The sequence below is a fragment of the Zophobas morio genome, unplaced genomic scaffold, assembly GCF_036711695.1.
Source record: "Zophobas morio isolate AGI-343-1 ecotype UQ-CSIRO unplaced genomic scaffold, CSIRO_AGI_Zmor_V1 ptg000017l, whole genome shotgun sequence".
NCBI classification, from domain to species: Eukaryota; Metazoa; Arthropoda; class Insecta; order Coleoptera; family Tenebrionidae; genus Zophobas; species Zophobas morio.
The window spans coordinates 17,037,711-17,063,511 of record NW_026972122.1 but is presented as its reverse complement, the minus strand read 5'-3'; the positions used below and the strand labels follow the sequence as shown (position 1 = coordinate 17,063,511).

Below are 25,801 nucleotides of genomic sequence, written 5' to 3'. Positions count from 1 at the left end.
TAATCAAAAATTAAAATAAAAGAGAAAAAAACATGTTTTTTGTAGGATTTTCTACAATATCTCGAATTAAGACAATTTGTTTATGAAGTTCAACAGTAATCTATCATCATTTGCGCTTCCATTGGACTTAGTACCATTGTTCCACTACCCTTATGTACTAGTGAAAACATTTTCACTGCTATTAGCTGGAATCGCTAAGACTGTTAGGAAATGGGTCCAAATGGCTATGCAACGAGTGAATTTTTAATGCTCATGTTAATTCCTAATTTTTCAAATATTTATCTAGGATATTGACAAGGCAATGGCGATACTCTATTGTTTTATGATTCTCCTAGAAATTTTTGACCGGTAAGATAAAGCTGTATAAAGAAACAGAAAGATTTGATGGGAAATGTTTGAAAATAACATTTTTGGATGAATTTTCGTGAAGAGCTATATCTTGCGAACTAAAGTCATTTCAAATGTACAACAGATTACTACAACAATAGCAGTAACTGAAAATACAATCAAAGCTAATACCGCATAAAATTTGATTTTTTTTGTTCCCCTGTGTTATTATTAATAAATTTTAACTGAAATTCTATGTCATAATTTTCTTTCTGTTGCAGCTGACAGTACTTCTCAATATGACGCAATACGAGCTTATTTAAAAGAACTGGACATCACAGAAAATATATGGATAGGATTATCTAAACCCACGAATAGACCTAATTTTACATGGACGTGAGTATTGTATCTTCCTTATTTTTATTAGCTGAGAATTTTATACAGGATTTAGTGACGTTTCGCAAGGTTTTTTAGGTAATTACTCTTTATTAGGCTTATAAATGTGTGAAGTACATGTGTTAATATTAAGAGCAATGACCGTTCTTATTGATTTGTACGGCATGTTGTGAAGTATTGCTCAAATTCTCACTATTGTGTGATTATTCTGCGTATAACAACGTTTTCGTTGTTAATGTTTTTACCAGGGCCGGCTTCAAAAGAGAGAAAGTGAGGCTGCCGCGGTACAGGCGCAAATGTTCTTAGTTTAACACTGAAGACGAAGAGGCGCTGTGTTTGTGTTCTCCTGTTAGCTGTGTGGTTGTACTGATGCAAAAAAATCTGTACCATATTCGTAGAAAAACTATACTGAGTATACACCTCGTATGGAATAAATAACTCTTATATTTCTGAAAATGAGATACTGAGGGCTTAACTAACTACTAGTTTGTATATAAGCTTGCAGATATATAAAGTCGAAAGTTGCGAATAAAAATAAAATAAAACCGATTCAAAACAAGCCGACTATAGCTCGCTCGTTCTGACGTAATTGTGACACGCGTCGCACAGAAGTATATTTAATTACAAATTTCGACTTTTTTCTGTTCAATTTCTGAGCTCAATTTCATCAATAACAGTAATAATGCTGCATTCGGTGTATTGTTATTGCCCAGCAAGGACCACGGGCTAGTATGAGTATTCCTGGCCAAAATTAAAAAAACATCCCACTGAAAAAATGTAAGCTTTCTCTTAAAAAAACATCCATTCCTCTCCAAAATTAAAAACATCCTGTTAAAAAAGTACACGCTTTGTTTAAAAGCCAAAATTACAAAATTGGTCGAAGGTTATTTCGACAGAAATTCCCTCGCCTCTAAATTACAATCGCACAAATACAGCTTTGAAAAATTGGTCCAAGATTATTTCGATGGAACTCTTTCGCCCATAAAGTACAGTACATCAGATCCAGCTGTTTCGAAGAATTAAAAGATTTAATTTTGCGGATTTTATTTTTTCATGACAACCAAGTTAAAATAAAGCAAAGGTAAAGACGTGTGCTACGCGTTTATTTCAAGTGAGAAAATGGAGTTAGCCGTTCCCGATTTCAGTAAAATAAAATGACTTATTCATTAATTTTTATGGGTCACCCTATATGAGAAATTTAAAAACTTTTAATACAATGATAAACCACAAGTATGGACTTCATTCATCATATTTTGCACATTTTGGATAGGATTTATTCGGCACCAATTTTTTGGGAGGGGATAAACGAACAAATTTTGCTTACCGATTTACCATGATTACGTTAAAAAAAAAGAAAATTCACACGGATTCACACACCACAAGTGCAGGAGCATCTTATTTTATACAATTAAAAAACAACTTACCTACTATTAAAAATGTTGGAGATGACGTCATCCCATTAGTGGTGGGGATGATTAGCCAAATTTTAAGTAACGTTTACGTTTACATGATATTCTTAATATACGTACAAAATTTGACAACAATCGGTCCTGTAGTTTTGGAGATTACGTGTCTAATAAAAATTAATACAGACACTAGACAGACTGAAAAGGAAGATTACGTTTTCTATACACGTCGAGAAAATACGAAAGTGGCCATTCGGCCGATGGACTTGATTACTATACTTCCTTAGCTTATGATCGGGAAGTAAGAATACCTACATAACTCAGATGACTCATTTGATATGTTATACATTATACAACAAAGCGCTTGAACAATGACTCTGATTAGGTACCTACGTCATGAAATTGCATAACAAAGTACTTGTTGCAACTTTATTTATATGGAACCTTTCTCGCCTCTAAAGAACATAGATATCAAAATTGGTTGTGTTTTAGATACGGTGTTATAGACATCCATATTTAAGACATACCCTTTACAATAATATACATAAATACAAATTCGGTTATACGTTTTTCTGAAATATTTTTAGTAGTTTTCCAATGATGTAATAAATCTTAACACCAAAAGTTTTTATTTATGCAGATAATCTAAATATAGTTCATATAATAAAGCCTGTTCAGGATTGTTTGAAGTTGCAGTCGAGTTTAGACAATTTAATTAATTAGTTTCATAATATGTATGTATTAAATTTGAATTTTTGTTCTCTAATTCTAAATTAAAGATTTACAAAAAAAATAGAGAAATTGCATTTTTATTATGAAGTAAATGGCTTGCTGTTACAAGTGTGTACTTAATGAATTTAAAGATTTAGGGGTAACTTTTGATCCTACGCTTTCGTTTGTCTCACATCTAACATATTGTGAACAGTTTTTTTGCAAAATTTGGGGTTTGTCATTTGAAATAGAACAGATTTTAAAGAAATATTTAGTTTTACTTCATTAAATTTACATATATCAATCTTATCGAGAATGTATTGCGAAAATTTTGTAAATTTACTTATATATTTTAAGTGTACGGTTCATAACCGCCTATATTGAGGATCAAAAACGTTATATAACATCGTTGACGAATGTTTTCTCTATGTAGCATGTGTACAGTAACAATGTTGCTTTTGTATACAATAAAATTTTATGATGGTTTGAGCCAATTAACTTCACACTGGTTCATACCCACCATAAATTGCAATTTTAAGACCGGACAGGTAGAAGACCAGTAATCCAAGCGGTTCTTAGCTATCCTTCTTCTGGTTTAATAAAAGCGACGCATGCCAAGCTGATAGGACACTCAGTAGGTGAACAGCTTAGCCAGCCCCTCATAATGACATTGTAAAATTTTATTGTAACAAATGGAACGTTTTTAGTATATGTGTGTAACGTTTATACAAAAACTTATAAGCGCCAAAATTTCGTGTCCATCAATATTACAAAGACTTCAGTTGGAGTTAAACGAAGAGCTCATTCGTGCTTACAACAGAATGGGCAACATTTTCGTCATTTTCATTAAAATTATGTTTCTTATAATGTTTCTTATAACTTCACAATTAATTTATTAAAAATAATAGAGTATTAAAATGTGAAACGCTAATCATGTACCTACAGCTGTATGTTTTATAAAATTTAAATAGCATTTACCATGCAAAATTTTGAAGCGACTTCATCCAGTGAGGCCGATTACACAAAATAATTTTGGTTAGCGTTCTGCCTTCTAAATGATGATCCTAATAGGTATACACATAGAATTTAAAAACAAAGGGACAATTGCAGATTGGGCAGATTATTATCTATCTAATAAAAATCGACAGACAGACAGACGAAGACGAGAGACCTATTTTTCATATTTTAGGAGCCACGAAACGCCGAACAAATATGAAAGTACGCGTTAACCGGGTGGATGTTTTATCTTATACCTTATACTAGGAAAGCAAGAATATAAAAAAAAATTACCCAAGTACTGTGGTTTATAAATTCCCATTTTATATTTACAGTTTAACTTAGAAACTGCAATATCGAATGCTCTGAAATCTTACGAACTATTCAAGACTGTAAATGGTAAATCATTAACCAAAATGTATCTGTTTATTCCTCAAAACTTTTTTGAATAAATCCTATGTAAAATGTAAAGAATATTAAATACATGAGTTCATTTTCGTATTTTAAGTAATAATATTTTTAGGATTACTTATACCTACTAAATGCATAAAAAAAAATGCAGCACTAAATTTTATTAACTTAAAGTACATCAAGATCAACTCACCCCATTTTCCTGAAATTTTGGGAAGGTAGTTCTCTTATCAATTTTTAAGCCTTCTAAGCAAAACTCTCGTTGAGATACATAATACGAAAATATGTGTATCTAATGGACTGTGTTGTGGAAAAGCGCTCGCTTTGCATATGACACCACGCCCCTTGCTTATTCGCTCCTCGGTATTTCCAATTTTATTTATTGACCTAATCAAGAACGGTCCCAGAATTCCAAAATTTGAGAATACAGTATTGTTATTATACTTATTACACTGCACCTATTAAAATTCATAAACATGTCCCTGATAAAATGTTGATGACGTCATCACAAAATTTTGTTTTGGAAAAACTCACATACAAATCAAATTTTATACTTTGTCTAAGAAACTGGATTTGTTAGATTGTACTTAAGTGGTGAGAGAAGTTCTTTATAGCCTTAGAACATTTTTTAACACTGTCATGGCCACGGTTAACACTATTGCATTGATTTAAGACATTACAAGAATTACATTTACATTTTAGGAATTTTCGGCCCCTAAACGGTGATGGCTACTGGCAACAACCTATACCAAAAGAAAATGAAGCCATTTGTATTGTGATGGATCCTGTTGCCGACTTCTTATGGAAGCCCATGACTTGCGGAGGACCTGATGTAGCATCATTTATATGTGAATTACCAGGTAAATATCCGATTTTTACCTATATTGTAACATTTTTTTAAATCTAGAACGCATTTGGCACGACATCAAATTTTACATTAAATTATCAACTTGATGCTGAATTTTCTAACAAGGATAATACTACTTTATAAAGGAGCTTCCAACATGTCATATTTTACAAAGCCCCTTTTAAGTAATATGCTCCCTCCATAGTAGGACAAGAACCTTTTGTTTAGTTTCTCTTACAGAAACTGTGTCGAAATCTACACCTTACCTGCGGCTGATGACTGTTGAGTCAGAATTACTCGCTTTGTTTCTATTTTTAAATTCATATCAACATTCAAATATACCTATATTCAAAGTTTTTACCAACATTAAATAACTTTCGTCTATGTTATGGCTACTTTAAAAAAAATATAGGCAACACTTGACTTCTCAAACTTCGTAAGTTTCGTAAAATAGCTGAAATCGTAGTCAATAAGTTACATAATATTTTTTCACATATACGAGCTAAATAAGGTCTTTGAAATAGATATGAGCTATTTTCAGGCTGTTGCCTTTTCAGCTTTATAGAAGTTTAGAGTTGATCTAGAAATCTAAACAATTGTGAACTAAGGCTTCCAAACTTTTTTTAGAATCCCTTCATATCGAATAGAGCAAAAGAAATTGATATTCCTTCCAATTTAAAATACTTGACTGAAATTTACAACGACTGGTATATGGTGAAATTTCACACAATTTATACTCAAATGTTCTAAAATTACTATCTTAAATTTGTATTTTATAAGTTTTAAATTTAGAAATGATCTCCATATTATTTTTTCGCCTGAAAACGATTTTTATAAATTACACAAATTATTTTTACAAATGTGTTTTTTGTGAACACATACCTCATAAAGAGGGATACTATCACTTAACATGAGGTAAGTTGCCACCATTTAAATAAACATTATAAAATAAAATGATCTAAACGAAAATGTGTAATTTACTGATGCCACAAAAACATATTAGTGATCTGAACTTCTGATCTAGTACATAGCTAAACTAAGAAATGACACTGAAAAAATACATAATCAGTAATTTTTTCCAAATTAATAAAAAAATTAAAATTTCAAAATTTCCGGACATGATTTTCCATAAGATCTTTTTTTTAGTAGATAATAAATGTAATAAAGTAATTTATTAAATGAAAAATTAAATATTAAATGAAAGGGATATGTAACACATACTAAAATACAAATAATCTCTATCAATTCTTAATTTTTTATAGTTACAAAAAATTGTAATCTAATATACAAAAATTATAGTTTAAAACATTGAAATTCTGAAAACTCTATTGTTAATTTGAAAAGGAAAGCTTAATTTAGTGCATTGTAAATATGACGCTTATGCTCGTATAGCGTAGGTGTTGCGATGCAAACTTCACCTTAATAAAATTTTAATATTGATGGTAAATTCTAAAATCAAAGGGATCTTTCGAGTTTACTTCATACTTTCTATGCTTTCAAAATTGAATTGTATCAAAGTTTGCTTATAAGTGTATAGAAACGTCAGTGTCAGAAAAATGCCTATGCATTATTACGATCGTCGTCTTCGTTGATTCACTATTAAAGTCTCTCCAATTGGTTACAATCGTCCGACTTGTCAAAAGGGAAAATATCAAAAGATGTCACCCCCTTCGGGAGTTACAGGAACCTGTAATTAATCCGTTTTGTTACGCGCCAAAACAGTTTGTGCTTGAATTGATATTATCAAAATGTCCAAAAAATATTGCTCTGTGCCTGCTTGTGTAGTAATCAAGGATCCTAGAGACCACAAAATAATGCACAGATTCCCTTCAAACACTGTGAACAAAAGGTTGTGGTGCAAAAAGGTTTTTAATGCTACAAGTAGGTACCCCAACATGAATCTTTTACCTAAGGGAATGTATAGCCATTAAAACCATTTCAGGTGATAATATTGCCAATAATTTATACATTTGTGGTAAACACTTTTGAGAGAAGTTGTTATTATTCAAATAAAAGACTTAAACCCGGCTCTGTTCCTACTTTGTTCCTCCATGGATCCAAGTCACCGCTACCTGTTCCTACTTCTTCAAGCTACCAAGCAAACACTAAACGTAATCCAGAATGCAGCTTCATAATTCCTGAGACACATTCCGATAACAATGTAAACACCTCAAAAAAAAATTTCCTATTGCATATCCCGTTGAAGACCATCCACGCCCATGGCGTTCTGACTTTGGCACCGGTACCGAAATTTTGCCTCTTTTTCAAGTAAAAACCGAAATACATGATGTCAAATTGTGTCAAAAAGTCAGACCATGACAGATATTTAGCCGACATTACAGATTCCTTTCCCTCCCGACGTATACGCCCTCACATGTCACATTTAAGGGATTGGAGAGACTTTAATAGTGAATCAACGAAGACGACGATTACGATAATAGCAAGAAAACCGACATGATTCTTATTTACGGAGAATGTCGCAAAAATGCTAGACGTGCAGCACAATATTTGTCATTGGTTTGTGGGTCGAAGTGCATGCTCCAGGCGCAGATGGTTAGAGCGGTTAAGATGGAATTTATTTATTTGTCTAGCAATAGCAATTTGTCCCATAATTCCCATATGAGGATTCTCATTAACTTGTGCAAGAAGTTATACTACATTTTCCAAGCTAGTCGCAGTCTGGTTCCGTTTCCTCTTGTTAGCAGGCCACTTTCTTACGCAACGAATTTTCTTGCCTCTTGAAAATTTTGGGTGTTGGAGCCAAACGGTCAGGGTATCGTCAGGCATACAATTGTGCTGTACGGCTAACCTTTTTGTGTCATTCTTCATAACGTGTCCATAACTAAGGAACATGTCGGTTTTCTCGTTATTGAATGCGTATGCGTTTTTTTTTGACACTGACGTTGACTGACGTTTCTATACATTTAGCAAACTTTGATACAATTTAATTTTGAAACATTTGACATCCAGATTCAGGTGGAATCGGTATTTTGGGTAGCCTATTTTAAAATCATAAATGGGTCATCTTAGCTGAATAACCTGTATATAAGTCATATAATATATTACACTCATACCTAGTAATTATCTTAATTCCAATATTTTCGGCTTAAAGTTCCTACGTGGGCAATGGGTCCCAAAGGCTGCCTCTTGACAGAACTACCATCTCTAACAGTCCTGTATATACCGGAGAAATTGGCCCTTGAACTCACATCAGATTGTGGTCTTGATGGAACAAAGAGAATAGCGTGTAAAGGCGATGCGGTAAGTGTTTTGGAAATTCTACTGTGGATTCGTTAGTATATTTTGTATTATGAGCAGTGTTGTCAAGGTTAATTTTCAATATCTTATGAAATACTTGAAAAATACAAGATGTACCAAAATGTGTTGAACAACATTTTGTTGTTTACTTTTACAAAATAAGCTAGTACATAATTAAAATGTTATATAAAAATGCTACAAATGGAATCACTTTTAGATTTTGTACACAAGATTTTAACAAATTTTCATTTAATTCAAATTCGACTTAGTTTTCGTTGAAACCGAATAACCGATAGCCGCGAGCTGCATTATTCCACATATGGCAGCGTAGTAAACCCGTAAACAATCCATTTTATATAGGAGAATATGAGTTGTCAGAAACCACCGTGTAATAACCCAAACATTCCGCCAAAATTGAGACATGTGCACAAAATTTGAAAACCCGCGAAAAGTCGAAAAGTGGAGAAACCCTACGTTGTGTTTTGAAAGGTGGAATGCGTTCTGATGCAAGTGATGAACCGCAAAGGTGGAAGAGTGATCTTGAAATTAACAACACAAAAATATGGCGGGAATAATTTTATTACGTTCTTTCTTTTTGTTGTTGTTTTTTTTTCTATTTTCCAGTTACAAAAATCTCGTTCCTTTCAAGTGCAAAATTACAAATTTCGATCACATATTTTATAAACACAGCTTGTTCTTAAAGGTATACAATGCTCTGGTTTGTAAATTCATATCTAAGGGAAATGGAAAGCAATGCCCAAATCATTATGGTGGCAGATTTTGATTATTTAAAACGATTTAACTGTCATCGAATTATTTCTTTGCACTACCACAGCTACGTACAACCAAGCCGCGATGCCCCCACAAACGCCACGCTATCTCTATGCTGTGTTCGCTGGCGCCTGAGGCAGCTGCTTCAAGTATTATCCAGTAACTTTACTCCATCCACCGCGTGACACACGACACTGGCTACCTCCAGTAAAGTTTCCTTTACCAGCAGGCCACCCTCGGCATATCTCGTGTTGGCGGCATCCAGTATGCGAATAAACAGTCATATGAATGACTCAGTTAGTTAGTTAGTCAGTCTTGACTTGGCCCGAAGTAGCCAACCGAACTCAATTAAACAAAATTAATGAAACAAGAGTACATCGTAAATCGAATTCCCCAACACATAAATACATAAAACACATGTTCAATATGGTCAAAAAGTCAAAAACATGAAATATCATTTGGTTTGTTTGTACATCGCTTTGAGAGGTACGTTCAAAAATCAATGTTCCAAATTTGGAATCATAAAACATATAAAACATAACACAAAATCAGCATAAAATCCCATTTACCCTTTCGAATCCACGACGACATTTATTTCCCGCATAAAATCGACCCAAACGTCTCCTTTTCCTAATCTGAGACGATTATTTCCAAAGCGACTCAATCTTTAAAAATTTAAATCTTGAATACTGTCAAAAACTATGTTAGAATTCCAGACGGGAATCTATTTAAATTGAACTAATAATTTAAGAACAACCATCCATCCCTTGAGATATTTCACAATTTAAAATATTATAAAATACTGCCTCCAAGCATTTCTGGTATAATATTGTTTTTTTTTTGTCGTCATACAAGAAAATAAAATGTATAATTCCCAGCGATTTCGTGAAATTCAATAGGGGAGTAACAAAAAATATTTCTTTGTTACTTTCACCAAAAGTATATTGAAATTTTCAATGTACGAGAGGTTGTTTTTATTCTTGAATCTTTTAAGTTAACCAGCGGCAAAATTGTAGATTACGGTCAAAGTTGGAGATTACTGATGTATTGCTTGAAACACGACTTGCTTTCAAACATATTGTTACGAAAGAAACCCATACGCCACCCCGATACGACGTCTATGGGCCGTCGAGACCTTTCTACTAGGTATGTACGGCAATGACGGGTGACTTATCGTTGTTGACGGCGCCCGGAGAAGAGCTTGGAAGTGGATGTCGCGACGGGTGTTCGAGAATAAAACGAACAAAAGATAAATCAATGATCTCAAATGCAACCATTTATACAATGACACTATATCAAAGCGCAAACGTTCCACCACAGTATAGAGATCATTCAGTAGGGACAACTCGTGTCGGCGCCTTTGATCTTTCTTACCCGAATTTTAAGCCGTTATGGGTGGTCGTTGCCTAAACTATTTCTAGATGTCGCCACCCAATTTAAAAAGTATCACAAACGCTTCATTTGAAAATTTTAAAATTGATTCGTGTACGCAATTTACTACACTCTGTGCAAATGAATTTTTGGAAAAGAATTAAAAATAGTGTAATTACAATAACATTTAGTAATTAATTGATCTTAGAAACCAAACAGTTATTATAATAAATAATGAATTAAGGGCCCTATAACAGAGATGCCGTGTTGAAATTCAGATTTGGCCCCGCTTCTCTGATTACGATTTTACGTTTCATTAATTTCTTTTCCATATTTTGATGGTTGTAAAATTCAACCTTATTAGAAAACGCTAATATACATTTAACGTTTTTACAAAAAAATTAAACGGTAAACAATGGTGTAATTCAGCGTCCCGCGGGGCTTTTGTCCGGGAAGTAGCTGTTTCCGTCCACTGGATGGTTTCCCCCAAATAGCGCGAAAGTACGATCTTTCGGCAAGTGGCTCATAGATCGCCACACTAACATCTCACTAACATCTATTAAATCGTCGAAAAATTTTGAGTAATAAAAAACCTTGCAGTGTTTTCAACATGGAGTAAATTGTTACCTTGAAGTCTCATAGGAAATCGCTTTTTGCGCAAAATAAGCGAGAAATACATTATCTGTAAGTGAAACAACTGCTGTCAGTCTATACCCATCTTCCAAGATCTTCGGTAGCAGCGACCGCAGCTTCACTTACATCGAATGGATTGCTGTGGACACCATCACAAGCGTTTTCGACCTCTTGCAGCACCAATTTATTCATTGTCAATCAACAACTATTTATATATACACACAAAATGCATTTTTTTTTCTCTATTTGTTGGGGCCAACAAATGGATTAACTTGATTTTTGCACAGCTTAATACAAAAGGCGTTAGTAAAACCTCTACACTTGACAAGGAGCTTCAAAACACAAAGTGTATGTCAACATAGCACCTCTTCAGTAATGAACCTTACTTTTACGTAAATAATTATTTTTCGAAGAAATAATTTAAAGACACCAGCTTACACTAAAAGCTGCGTTGTTAGGATCAGTAGTTTTGGATATATTACAGTTCAATTAAAACTAAGACACAATTTTGAACACTTTTTGAAATATGACGTGATAAAGAACGTAAAAATGACATTTTAAAATTATGAAAAAATCAAGAAATAATTGCTATAATAAAAATCAAATTTGAACTCAAACTGATGCGGAACAAGAAAAACTTTATGATAAATTGTATAACATTCATGTATCAATTCAATAAGAAATCGATAGGTTTTTGATAGGTAGGTACTTGACAACACTGCCGTGAATTCTCTCATCTAAAATGTCTTGCTTACTTACAGGTTTTGTACGCAGCTAACCCAGCTCAACTGAAAACTTTGATTAGATGTAACTAAAGCTGGGCGGTCAAAATTTATTTAACCCCACTACCCGTCTGCTGCAGCCTTGCCTTGCCCGCTACTCGCTTTCAAATTGCGTATTATTGATGATAATTTACACAAATAATTTTAGTTTCAACGAGACAGACACTTGAAAATTATTAAAATTTTTATTAATTATTTCATGGATATGTATTTTAAAATCATCAACTGACGTTCAGTTAACATTATTATTCTCATCATTTTCTTCGCGACACGTAATATCGGCTGCGAGTGGTTTGCCGTCGTAGGGGTCAATGCGAAGCGCTTAAATTTCGACCACCTAGCCCTAAACCAAATTTACAGTCAAACCACCTTAATTGAGCAATCATTACGTTAGCGAAGTTTATAAAAATTTAAAAAATCAATAAAAACATTAACTTTATTGTTATAAATAATAATATCTATTACAACGTTAATATTCTCATAGTTCAGGAATCATGTTAAAAAATTTATTGACATTAAACAAAGAGTACTAAGTATTCATTATCAAACTGGGAGAAATTTTTTAATTTTCTGCTCTAGCTAGCCATGACGCGTACGTCAGAAGTGAAAGTGAAACGGATGACATAAGCGTTAGTGCCAACTAGAGCATAAATTTCAAAAAATCAACCGATACTATACATACATCAAATGTCATGCCCTTACAACTGAGACATCCGAAAATTAAAAAAAATATATATATAAATGTAATATTATACTGTTGCTGTTTTTAACCTCGCCCTTATTTATGAAATATGTATAAAGTATATGATTCTATTTACAGGACAGGGAAGAAATTTTAAAACAACTCACCTGTGCAATGCCACCAGACGACTTCGATGATAAATCAACAAAAAGTCCAGTTTTATCCAACACGTTATCAAACACTCTTTCTGATATAACTTCAGACGAAACTTCTTCGAACAGCAAAACAACGAAACCTTGGATATGGACCTCCAATACACTTGGTACTGATTACGGTATGCCTACAAGACATCGACGAGAAACCGAAGACACGCTTAGTCCGTCATCCACAAAGAGTACAACAGATTTATCGACGTCAAGATCGCAAAATGCCTCAAAATCAACGACTGTATCTATAAATTTGAATTACGACCCAATAACTACCAGTTTCACTCCTGAAGAGGATGTTACATTAGATATGATTCTCTCATCAAAATCTGAAGGAGAAATTAAAACAACCGAATTAACTGATTCCACGACTCAAAATATTAATGAACAGACAGAAGAACAATTTGAGATAGTCGAGAATATTTTGGCCACCACAGAAAAGGCATTTAGTTCAGACGTCGATAGCGGAGAATATCCAAGCGCTATTGGTCAGGGACAACTATTTAGCATTATCGAGAACGGTAATCCGCCATAGTTTACAGAATAAGCATTAACTAGAGTTTTGATAGGAGTCAGCTTTAGATGTAGCAGTGAACTAATAGAACCTATTAATGGGTTACATAAGTCGATTTAGTCCATATCCAGCAAATTATATATTTGGAAATGTTTGGTATCGATTATACATACTTCGGATTAATGTTTAAATTATTTCAACTAAAACCGATAGGTACTGACGTATACTGGTAATACAACACGTGTTAGATTATTTTCTGAAGTATAATATATATGTATTGAAAGTTTACGAACAAACACAATGTCAATGTGCGAACAAAATCTGCTTTAGATTTATCAAAAGCAAAAAAATATATATAAAAATCTGCAGTTATCACAAGGATTTAAAAAAAAAACTAATAGAAAGCCACTGCGTAAAATAATGATACTGTTTTTTTTTTTGCATACTAACTGGAAACTCAAACGCCCAAAAACTTAAATAAATATGGATAATTCTGTTGGTATTCAACTAGCTTATAAAATCTGTCAAATATTCTACATATGTATACAGGTTCTTCGTTTTTGTCGCACAGTATAAGGTACGGCATGAAATTTTTCTTCGGTTTCTCGTATCATTTTAGTTTCTGCTACCTTTTTTCTGACAGAAGTTTAGTCGTTTTTTGGAAAGTTGTCAATGTATACAGATATTACAGGGTGATTATTTTATCTCTTCACGCCTAGATAAGTAAGAATGGGCAACACATTTTACTTTCCATAAACGTTTTCGCTTAAATTCTTTATAAATAATAAATAACGTGTAGATGGCAACGATTGCGCCCAAGTTACTACACATTAATTCCAACAGTTAAGTAAATTCCTTCCAACTTTTACTAACAGTACTTTCGAATTCCGAAAAAACGATGTGCTTTTAACTTTTGGAAAGTGTGACGGAAATTTCGATGCTGCCGTTCGTCTACATGCCAGGCGATACAATTCCTTCTAACCAAGTATTCAGAAAACTCGAAAAAAAAAATTTAGACAACTTGATCAATTTAACATAACTAAAGTTAGACGTCCTATAGTAACAACTTCAGAAAATGAAGCTGCCCTGATTGAAATTGTAGAAAATAATCCTCACGTGAGTCAACAGCAGATCACAAGACAAATGCAGATTAGTCAAGAGTTCGGTTTTTAACATCCTGAGGGCAAAACGATTTCGTTCATGCCATGTCAGTTCTTCCAATTCAAAATGAAGATCATTTGCTGGGAAATGACCATGGTGTCGTGCAGATAGATATTCATATATCACCCGAGATTCTGTTAGACTACGTAGAAATTTTGAAGAAGGATAAGGCGCCAATTATATTCGTTTAAGGATCGAATAAACTGCGTTCTGTTCTCTTTAAATTTTGCCACTAATTATTTGCTTGACATCTTTGTTGTCAGTATGACATTGTGTGATTTTTGTGTTGTTCCATTTGCTATGATTGCTGATTTAAAAAGATTAATAGATTGACCAAAGGTGTTTATGATATGTATAATGTGTTCCCTACACCAAAGTATTCAGGCGTGAACAGATAAAATAATCACTCTGTACATTGTGGCTTCTATTTTCTCGATAATAAATATCTACATGATGACCGCTTATTTAATCAACGTGGAACGGTTGTGTTGTTAGTTTGTATCTAATATTTTTTTATTTCCAACACATCAGCTTTAAATTACCTAATGAATAATTTCATCACAATCTAAAATAGTCTCATGCTGGTGCCAGTAGGATATGCCTGTCCCATTTCTTTCTTCTTCACATATTTTTGTATTTCCAATGAAACCAAAGATCTCCATAATTGGTCAGTTCATTTATTATATTTTTATAGTAATACCTACGTACCTACTTATATACATGTTTTTGGAGGCGCTTAATTTTTTCTCATTTTTTTTTCTGTCAGAATATGTAGTTATAAATATTCCGGTTTTTTATTTGTTATAACTTTTAAGATCTGACAAAAGTATGCCTTGGTTTGTTTATCCACCGTTAACTTTAACAGCGATCTAAAGATGACCACTTCCAACTTTTTGTCTAGATATACAGGTATTTATGATTTGTGTATAGTTCTTTGATTCACAAGTGGAAGAAATATTCTTTGTCTCTCGAGACAAGAACAAAAATTTTACTGCCTGTAGGTATTCAGACAGAGAACTTTCTGAAGTCTAAGGGTAATGTTACTAAATAATTAAATTAATAATTAAGTATAGTAAATGTACAACTGTTGCTTATTAATTCCTTACAAATACATTTGTTGCAGGCACAATGTTTGACCTAATTGAAGTCAATGAAACAACTACTGGAAATATAAAGTTGCCAAAGGAAATGATCGAAACAGCGCAATTAGAATCTGACATTCTAAAAACCTCTACTGACCACACTAGTGACAGTCTATACACAACAGTTGTTTATCATAAGGAACCACCTTCAGAAGCAAATTTCGTTACTAACAAATCAGTTAAAAAAGTTGACAACACACACAAAAAAAATATATTTAAAGTTAAGGAATCTAAAAATGTCAACCAAAAAATCAACGATAAATTCGTGCAACTTGCAAGTATTAATTACACTGAACGTAATAATCATTCAAAAATACTTTCAAAAGAAGAAGATATGTTTCCAGTTGTAGCAGATTCTTTAATTAAGTTAAATAGAACATTTAGAAAAGAACTACCACCTAACGAAGGAATAAACATCTCCGATGGACAATCAATCTCTAACTTGTCCAGTAATAACCCAATATCTCATAATGCGCATCAACACATTGAAATCAAATGGCAACAAGAAAAAAATAATAATTTATTGGAAATGAAACTATTTGTTACTACAAAGCGGTCTGATTTAGGGAAGACACCACAGATGATGAAGGAGAATCTTGAATTGGTTAATAGTACTGAAGACGACAATGCAATATTTCACAAAATAGATTCAAAGATTGACTTTCTTAATATAAACAATAGCGCTGTAGAAAATAACAATACTGAAACATTCATTGTACCCGCACCGGAAAAAATGAAAACACTCTCTAAAGAGTCCAATTTAACAAAGGAACAATTTCTTCCCAAGTCACTCCTAGGAGAAATTCAGAATAAAATTGATATGGTTGGTGGTACATCCCCTTCTAGTGAATCTTTTGAACCTGAACCTCAGGCTCAACCTAGACCAAACAGGCAACGACAACTCACTCGTCCCCAGAGACGGTCATTTTATCCTTATTTTTTCAGCAGGGTGTTGGGCTGAATTAGTTTGACACATTTTTTTGCATCAATTCATTTAGAATGAAGGCGTGATTTTAAGCACTTTAATGGTTGTTATTTGTCTGCCAAGATTGTTAAAGTTGAGTGACAAACGATGTCAATGACAAAATACCTCCCTGTTTAGTTGCACTGAATTTGTGAGGAGACTTTGTATTCCATTTAGTACAACGATGTTATTTGTAGTATTTGTAGTACTAGTCTGTTGTTTATATTTCTTGTTCTAGTACGTCAGTGATTTTTAATGTTAGCTCGTGTTCTTATTTCTGATAGATTTTACTTTTTAAACATTTAGATAATTTACTTCTTTCTACATAAGGCTGTAGGATGAATCTAGTATCACTGAGTTGTATGAAGACCATTTGTTATGTATTTACAAAGTTTAAATTGTAAACATAGATTCTTAGTGTCACTTTTGATAGAACCTATGCATTGAGCTTTAATTGTAAAAATCCATACAGATCACATGACACGAAAAGCTGCATGAGCAATGCACCGTCCTGCTTCCCGTCCTATGCGTTCAAACTATACAGAGGAAGTGACATGTGCCACCTCACTGCTTTAATTAAAAACACGGTATTTTGCACAATGTCAAGAACACTGTAAATGTACATACTGTATATGACTGTGCTACAAAAATAAAATACATAACGTAAAAAGAAGTAGTTTATTGTGCTGTTTTTTCTTCCATATCTAAAATGTATGAATCAGTCTTAATGCAATTAATAAAAATCTTATACCTAATATTATATTAACAATAACTATGCCCCTTACTACATGAGATAATTAGTTTTACATACAAGCTAAGATGGCAATATGAAAGTTCCAATTGACTAGTTAATATGTTTCACACTAATTTCTCAATTATTATAGTAAGTATTACAATATATCACTGTTTTACATGTATTTAAATGTGATTGGGTAACTATACAACAGATAAGCAGTGTGTACGTTAAGTATTTTGTAACTTTTATGTCAAAATTATGCAATCACTGCTTTTTTACAATTTTAAACTTATAATAACACTAAAACAAAAACTTATACATACCAACATTAGATAAATAATAAAATAATGGTCTTCATATAAAACTAATAAAAAATATATTGTCCACAATGTTAAACGGTTTTTAATCTTCTTTAGATTTGGATTTTTGCAACTTTCTTTCATTTCTGATACGTTCTTCAAGTTGGGCTATTTTTAAGTTCTTCATTAGTTGTGTGGACTGATAAAGCCAGCTTCCCTTTGAACAAAAATGTCAGCATGAGTAACATACCTATACATGTAATAAAACATAAAAGCAATAAACTATAATCTGAATTAAAATTTTATTTTAGAAATTACAGCTTTAAATGCACATAGCGTAACTTCAGGAAACAAGACTTTAGATTCAGTTTACTGTAACCTATAGCAATAAAAATATTACTAAAAGAGAAATAAAAAGGTATGTTAGCACTGAACAACAAAACTAACAATTTTCTTTGCGACAAACAGTGACTGCAACAATCCCTTCATGCTATCAATAAAACAGCTAGATAAATATATGAAGAGTACAGGGGAAAAACGAGCCAAGTCCATTTGGGGTTAAAATGAGATCCATACTATCATTTATTTTCAAACATGATTTTTCAGGTGAGATATTCTCAATTTTTGAATAACGAGTGTAAGTTACAGTAAATAGCCAAGATTTAAACTCCGATTTATGGAAGACCGATCAAATTCGATCGAAGTGCACGAAGTACCGATCCGAGTTCAAACATCAAAATTTTAATGTTCTAGCCACTTATTTATTATTCTTACCTAAATAAAATAGGCTGTATAGAATAGGTACAAAAACTATAACAGAAAAAGCTATGCAAAAACCCGAGGCAAAAACGTTAAAAAAATCAAGTTGGCCTTGCATCTCGAAAAGAAATAAAGCAAACAAAATTTTTTTGACGAATAATTCGAGCTCGACTTCTTGTACGCCTGTACCTAATTTCAGGTAATTTGTACAATTGGTTCTCAAGATATTTAACCGTTTCCATACATTCTAGTGACCCTGCATATTAGCAATACTTTGTAGTAAATGTTATCATATATAATAAGTATGTATGTATAAATACTGACGTTTATGTATGACAATACACATGTTATTATGAACATGAGGCTATGTAACAAACCAAATGTCACGGTTAGAAACTAAATTAAATTCTTAATCAAACTAATTATTTACAAAAAAAATACCAAAATTATAAAGGAGGAACTTACCACCATCAACATGCAATTGAGTAAAATCGGCATTGAAAAAACGACTGAGATAAATAGCCCGTTGCTATCAAAGTACTGTTGTCGAGAAAAAATCTTCCAATTGTTTGAAGCCAATTTGTTAATGCTTTCAGAGAAATATACAAGGAGCACTAGAACAGAATTAAAAAATTAATACATTGTTTACAACAAACACAACTTTTATAAAAAGTGGTAATAAAGTCACACGACCAAATATCGACATAACTCTTTTATACGTACAAATAAAGATATGAGCTAAAACAGCCCCAAATTAGAAGCTTGATTTTTTAGTAATATAGTTACTATATTCGATGCAATAGGGACGATATAACCTCATCATTGTGTTTTAAATGTTTCAAAAATGTTACCTAATCATTTTATAATTGTTTTTCACAATTCTTGAATGCGTTCCCAAGATAAATTAAAACACCATTTAGAACCTCGAAAAGAATTAAAAAGAAAATTTATTTTTGAATTTACAATTAGAATATAATTGTTATAGTTTATTTCTTTCTAACAATTGTTTCACTTCCATAAACGCCTCTTCGACGCAATGAAAATTTAGTAAGTGTTATCCCTTCATATAACACTCTTGTTCTGTTCTTATTTCATTTAAATATTCGTACATAATTCTTGCGATAACTGCTGGAACATGAAATTACTTCCGGGATGTGTATGCCTACTATACTTTCAACCGTCCATCCATCCAGATTTAAAAATAGGTTTTCATGCAATCGATGGTTTCTTTTCCAGCGATTCTAGCTTTCAACTTTACGTCAAAATGTGAAGTGACTTACGTAATAAAAATGAAGAGAACTTTAATTCTGCAGTAATTGTACACGTTCAGAATTTTTTTGCACCTTCTTCATGAAATTAATTATCTAAGCACGTGTTACGTCTAGCAAAATGTTTTGGTACTATTTCTAGCTCACTTGAACGTCCTGGATTCTTGCAGATCGTGTTTAAGAATGCTTACGATAGGAAGAGATTCCTATAAATGCTCATAAAAATCATGTTTACATACACATCGATCTCATGAAATTTTGGTTCTGTTTGGCACACTAAACGTAATCAAAGTTTAGGTATAACTGGTACTTTTATCAGCCAAAGTAACTGCTTGTATGGTATTAACCGGCTTATACAGTCTCCTTTTATGTGTTTCATAAAAAAAAAGATTTTTTGAAAAAAAAAAACCTTCTAGATCATCTAAAACAAATATCAGGAAAGAGTATTGGTTTTTATAAAGTTGCTTTTAATGTTACTTAATTTTATTTTCGAAAAGTAAAGTGTTGCTCTAATTTTCTCTACACGATGTACACACTTTGGATTATATGCATTGAGAAAAAATTCGTAGTACAAATACACTGTTTCGGCACAGTGTACCATCATTAGGCATTTTAAATCGACGCAATCACTCTAGAAACCAACAATTGAAAGTGTCCGTTTCGAAGAATACGAATGTAAATTCCAATATTTCATGTATCGAATGAAGATGATAATGGTGTTCAGGACGTTGCACAGCTAGGTTTAAGATTGTTACAGATCTCTGGCAAAAGATAGTAATAATAAAATATACGCCATTAAAAAAAAACTGAAGTAATTATATTGTATAAACAACAACTGAAATTGGTTGACTGATAATGACTGACTTGTTTTAAAGACTTCTAGAAATATTTATATACGAATACTTATATACAGTACTATTGACCAATACGAAAGTTCTTAACAATCATTTGAAACGAAACAAATGGTACGTCAAAATCTGCATATTTCTCTGTATTTATTGGTAGCTTTCAATTCTGAATAATGTTTGTTTTATAAAAATGTTTGTAAATAAATTAATGAAATACAAAGATTTACTTCGTCACTGGCTTTCTTCTTTAGCTGCAAGTCAGGGAGCTGTATGAAATCCATATATGGTATCAAAATAAAGAACAAAGCATTCGTAAGTAGTTAAAATTTTCGTCCCTTATGTAAATACAGTCGCGGCCAGAAAATCTTGGACATTATTTTGCTGCCATTTTAAAAATTCTAATTCTGTTGAAATTTTAATGAAAATAGCAAAACTTAAGACATAACGTTACAATTCCTAAAAATATTTTACACTTTGTGACAGTGGAATGATATTGACTTCCAAGATTTTCTGATCGCGACTGTATACATATTTCTATTATCTATTTCTAATTTGTGGAGACAGACTTACGTATGTATAGAGCGAATTTAATTGGAAAATAAAGTTTCTAAATTGTTCTACAGGGTTTTCTCGTGTTTTTATTATGTTCATGCTTAAAGCTTTTTGAGATTTTTGGCACGACCCTGTACACCAAGAATTTTGAAATAATTACACAAATAACTTCTTCATTCATTAATGTTGCTTTATAGTGATACTACATAAATTAACCATTCAGTAAATAATCATAGCCTTGAGAAATTTATCAATGACCCACTTTCACGAAAATGAACAGTCTATGAATTAATAGTTTAAAATTTTGATAAATTTGAACAAGTAGCGTGAGTTCTGTGAAGAAAAACATCCAACCATACTTTTTAAACAATACTCAAGTGTGCCCAGTGTTTTGATTTCTAAGACCTTTCTCCTTTAACCTTGCTATTTATGAAGATAAACTGATGAAATTCAAAACAGAAAGATATAAAAATACCATTCATATATGTATAATCTCCATATCAAATATTTTGGGTGTTACGTTTAAGTGGATTTAAAAAGAAGGTAGGCAATATCATTTCGGGATTCTTTAAGAACATTTTTTTAGAAAATGTCACTTCTTTATCAATTATTTTAAAATATATATAAATATAATGCTTACGTTAATAATATGCCGACTTTTAGATTTAACAGAAAAATTAGAACTCATCAATGTGAAAATATGTAACAACTATCAATTTTAAAACACATCCATTCTATAACGTGTTTTGTCAAAAAAGAAGGTGTATGGCAACATAACACTCATTCAGCCTTGTACTAGACGATGCTGAAATCATCAGAATAACCTCGTAACATTCGAACAAATAAGAACAGTCTGACCGGTAAAAGTTACTGATTTTGTTGACAAAACAAATCTTATCCGGGTTTCACAACATTTTGAATTAGTAACAACGCTACACTCATTTTGATTGTCTATTCCCCAATTTTCAGGATTCCACCAATCACTTGTATTGTTACGGTTTTAACGTAATTAGTTATTACCTGTTCATCAAATGCCAGCCTTGATTCGATTATTTCTCACTACCGTGTGTACTTCAACATTCTAAATTTTTCAAAAATCTGAAATGATGATTTCATACAATATACGTATAGCACTTTCACTTTTACTGAATTTAATGAAACAATATATACACATAAATTGTTTATAAGTATTTTGTTCTTTTTATTTTATCTTTTGCTAAAAACGAGTACTATTATTTTGATTTTTGTTGCTAGATGAGTTTGTAATTTCACTATAAACATAAAAAGCACACTATTATGTCAATAAAAAAATTCAAAATGTTTAAAGCCGTTGGACGTCGGAATCCAAAGAGACGGTGAATTGAGAATTGCTGCTCAATATGTGGCAATCGAAATAATTTTTGTTCTTAACAATGAATGACGGTTGTTTATTAGATTGGAGCAGTATTTTCTATTGAAGCAGGGCACATGTAACTTTTTTTGAGAAAACAGTAAACATGTTTTAATTAATCTCCTTTTTATTAAAAAACAATGTCATCGTCACAAACATTGGTTTTAATAGAAATCGTGTGATATTTACTTCATTTGGAAGATTGCGGATTGAAAAATACTGATGTGTGGTATTGTTTTATATGTAGATTTCAAAAATGAACATTAATACATCGCGTTTCCAAAAAGGTTATCAATACAATCAAATTATTTTCGTAAGTTATTAATTTTTCGAGAATTTTTGCACAAAGCAATAACAGTAGTCAACAACATTTAGTAACAAGGAAGGTGCTTACTACTTTTGAAATAACTATGTACCCACCTTATAAAACCAGCTTTATTTTTATTCGATCAGGCCTAATTTTTGTGTAACAGCTACCACCAGTACAATTGATGTTATCGTTGTGACTTTTTTGATTTAAAGTGTTGTGTTTTACAATGCAGTGATTGAGTTTTATATTTGTCGAGTTAAGTGATTCGTGAACAATGTCAAGAAAGTGCAAAAATGACTCTTGACAAGTTTTGTTTCACTACTTTTAAAACTGAAAGGAGAAATTTTACACCATTATAAAAAAATTATATTAATACTGTTAACACTACATATAACCTCATTTTTGTTCCTAAAAACTGTATTTTTGGAGAAAGTATAAAAGTTATATTACAATATAACTGTTTGTACCTAAAATATTTGAATATCAATTCTACTATACTAAACCTTCTTCCTAACATAATCAGTTAAGTTTGCATGTTACACACAAAAAGTGAATTTTTGTTGACCAGTGATAATTGAAAAAAATGATCAATGGCAAAGCTCATTTTTAACTCTGCATACATAGCTGCTTGTTAAATACCTACATGTTTCATTCGTACTCCAAAATTAGTATGTATATTTAAAAAAAACTTATTTTAGTTGGGAAATACTTGTTAATTTATTAATAACTTAACGTGCGATAGTCCCTATAATGAACGCCAAAAACATAAATATAAACATTTCTAGAGAATCCTGGCACTTAATTTTATATAATATCATAAATATTCCACACATTTTATATGTACCTACTCCATTTAAAACCAAACTCGATTTATTGATTGAACATACTTTTGTAAGGAACTGTGTATGTACCTAGGTATTTCACATGATTACCTGCAATACTTGCATGAATGTATACTGAGGTTCTTTTTAATATGCATATCCATATAAACTAGTTACTTGAACGATTACATAAATTATCATTTTATTTTTATGTATAAATAACATGGAAGTTATTTCTAAAATGCTGTAACAATTATACATGAAAAAATACTTACACAGGCAAAAGAATAGTAATGCTTGAAAATTTCCATAATTTCTTGTGAATATTGCCATTATAAATATGGTAATATGAAATGTAAATAATGCTATAAGCCAAGGATCCCTCCAATCAATCTAAAAAATATACATTCTTGGTTAACAAAATATAGTCCATGGACAATCAAGTTTCATCTCATAATATAAAAAATTAATATGTAAAAATTAACAGGTTTTTATAACCTTGAAATAGTTTTGGTATAATTTTTTAAATACATTTAAAAACTACTTACACTCCAAATAAACGATAAAAATCCATCTATTTGGTTGATTTCAACAAAATTTTGCTCGATCATCATTGTAGAACAGCGATTAAAAAAACACCAAATTATGTGATAACATTTATAATACACTTATCTTGCATGTTGCTTTGACCTGAGAAATACACACTTTATAATTGTTGGATGTCGGTTTATTATTGCAAATCGGCAAGTGTGCGTCAGACTGGCGTATTTTTCTGTCAGTGTCAAACTTATAAATGTCAAGTCAACCTAACCTATAATGGTAACCTATTTTACTAAAAATTTGCCCAAGGGAATTAACTCTTCACTCACTTAACACCACAGAACAGCAACACCAACACCACCGCACAGAAAGTTACCACACTGCAAAACGAATTTTTAATTTGTTAATATTATGATGTCTTGATGTAATGTGGGTGATCTACACTATTTTAGTATAAAAGGTTGGTGAAATTTTACAAAACGCACTATTCGATTTCGCACAAACTGTTTGTACACAACTCTTCTACAGCACCGCCTGATCACGTTTTTCATCTTCAAATGTTGTGGAAATGCCTCCTTGTGCAAGAAAAAAGTATTTACTGTTCGTACTTTAATCCGAACTCTATTAGTTACGCCAAATATAGGCAACCAAATATACACGAATTGATGATCCATAGAGCGTGAAGTTACACGTTGATATTAGTGTTGTAATGGGATGCAGGGCACAAAGCCCCTGTGTCTCCATTGAAAACCCTATATTACCCTGTGATAACCCAAACTTCTCGCCTTTAATTGACCTTGAAAAAGTTCGAAGTCGGGAAACTTCAGCATGACAGTGTCGAGGAAAAGTTGTTTGGTTCGATCGAAAGCTTCTTGTTCAGTGGTGGACCAAATCCAACGAACGCCCTTTCGAAGTAAGCGAGTGAGTGGGGCGATGCAGTCACTGTAGCGATCGCTAAACCGCCGATAGTAACCACACACACCCAGAAAAGCTCGGAGATGTTTCTGCGATTTTGGGGCTTGAAACTCTTGGATGGCCTTGATCTTGCCGGGATCGGTGGCAATGCAATTCGATGATAGAATGTGACCCAGAGGCAAACTTCTTCCTTCAAAAAGGAGGATTTTTCAAGGTTGATGGTCAATTTGGAGTCACGCAGGCGGGTTAAAACCATGTCAAGATGAAGCAAGTGTTGATCAAATCAATCAGAAACAATCAGCAAATCGTCAGTATAATTGACGGTGAATTGGCGAACTTCGGGACCGAGAATGAGGTCCATGGCACGGCTGAAAGAACCTACGGTTGTTTTAAGGCCGAAGGGCAACACTTGATAGGTGTACGATTGACCGTTGAAAAGAAAGGCAGTGTATTGGGTACTCTCGGGACTCAGTGGAATCTGCCAATACGAAGCTCTTAAGTCAATCGTGGACATGAACCTGATGGACCGAAAAGATTGCAGAAGATCTTCAGGGGGGCGGGGTGCCTTGCAAGGTTCGTGCGCTTCAGGATGGAGATCACCGGGTGAAGCTTCACACAGAGTGGTGTCGGAATCCCGGCCTGATTTGGGCCTAGCCCTCCGATCTGCCTAATCGAGCCCATACCGCTGACCCCAGCGTACCCACGACCATAGCGTCTCCTCAGTTTGCGGGCTGCCAGGGCTGCATTAGCGATTTCGGGCGAAGTGTACCCTTCGGGGACAAATC

At 32.7% G+C, this 25,801-nt stretch overlaps 2 protein-coding genes across 3 annotated transcripts in view; one reads left to right on the top strand and one right to left on the bottom strand.

Moving 5' to 3' along the window:
* The window catches only part of LOC135130014 (uncharacterized), a 35,190-nt gene extending 17,939 nt beyond the window's left edge, over positions 1–17,251 (top strand). The window contains exons 3-7 of the mRNA XM_064057310.1: positions 609–723; positions 4,950–5,107; positions 8,207–8,355; positions 12,730–13,318; positions 15,596–17,251. Coding sequence (XP_063913380.1) covers positions 609–723; positions 4,950–5,107; positions 8,207–8,355; positions 12,730–13,318; positions 15,596–16,575 — 1,991 coding nt within the window. The 3' untranslated portion in view covers positions 16,576–17,251. The remainder of the gene's footprint in view (positions 1–608; positions 724–4,949; positions 5,108–8,206; positions 8,356–12,729; positions 13,319–15,595) is intronic.
* LOC135130015 (transmembrane protein 18) lies at positions 17,243–24,572 on the bottom strand. Of its 2 annotated transcripts, none has more exons than XM_064057311.1 (5): positions 24,431–24,572; positions 24,110–24,385; positions 23,837–23,954; positions 18,838–18,986; positions 17,243–17,830 (listed from the first exon to the last, which is right to left on the bottom strand). In XM_064057311.1, exons 2-5 carry the CDS (start codon positions 24,173–24,175, stop codon positions 17,717–17,719), a joined length of 447 nt encoding a protein of 148 aa, XP_063913381.1. In that variant the 5' UTR covers positions 24,176–24,385; positions 24,431–24,572; the 3' UTR covers positions 17,243–17,716. The 2 variants fall into 2 exon arrangements, with proteins under 2 accessions (XP_063913381.1, XP_063913382.1); XM_064057312.1 differs by having other exon boundaries at positions 24,110–24,372.
* Between the last annotated feature and the right edge of the window lie 1,229 nt (positions 24,573–25,801).

What these genes read in the sequence shown, in the direction of transcription:
- LOC135130015 (XM_064057311.1), bottom strand. Translation starts at nt 24,175, where the DNA reads ATGATGATCGAGCAAAATTTTGTTGAAATCAACCAAATAGATGGATTT. An exon ending in ATTACTATTCTTTTGCCTGT is followed by an intron (nt 18,987 to 23,836) that starts GTAAGTATTTTT and finishes ATTCTGTTCTAG; the next exon opens with TGCTCCTTGTATATTTCTCT. An exon ending in TCAATTGCATGTTGATGGTG is followed by an intron (nt 17,831 to 18,837) that starts GTAAGTTCCTCC and finishes TTTTGTTCAAAG; the next exon opens with GGAAGCTGGCTTTATCAGTC.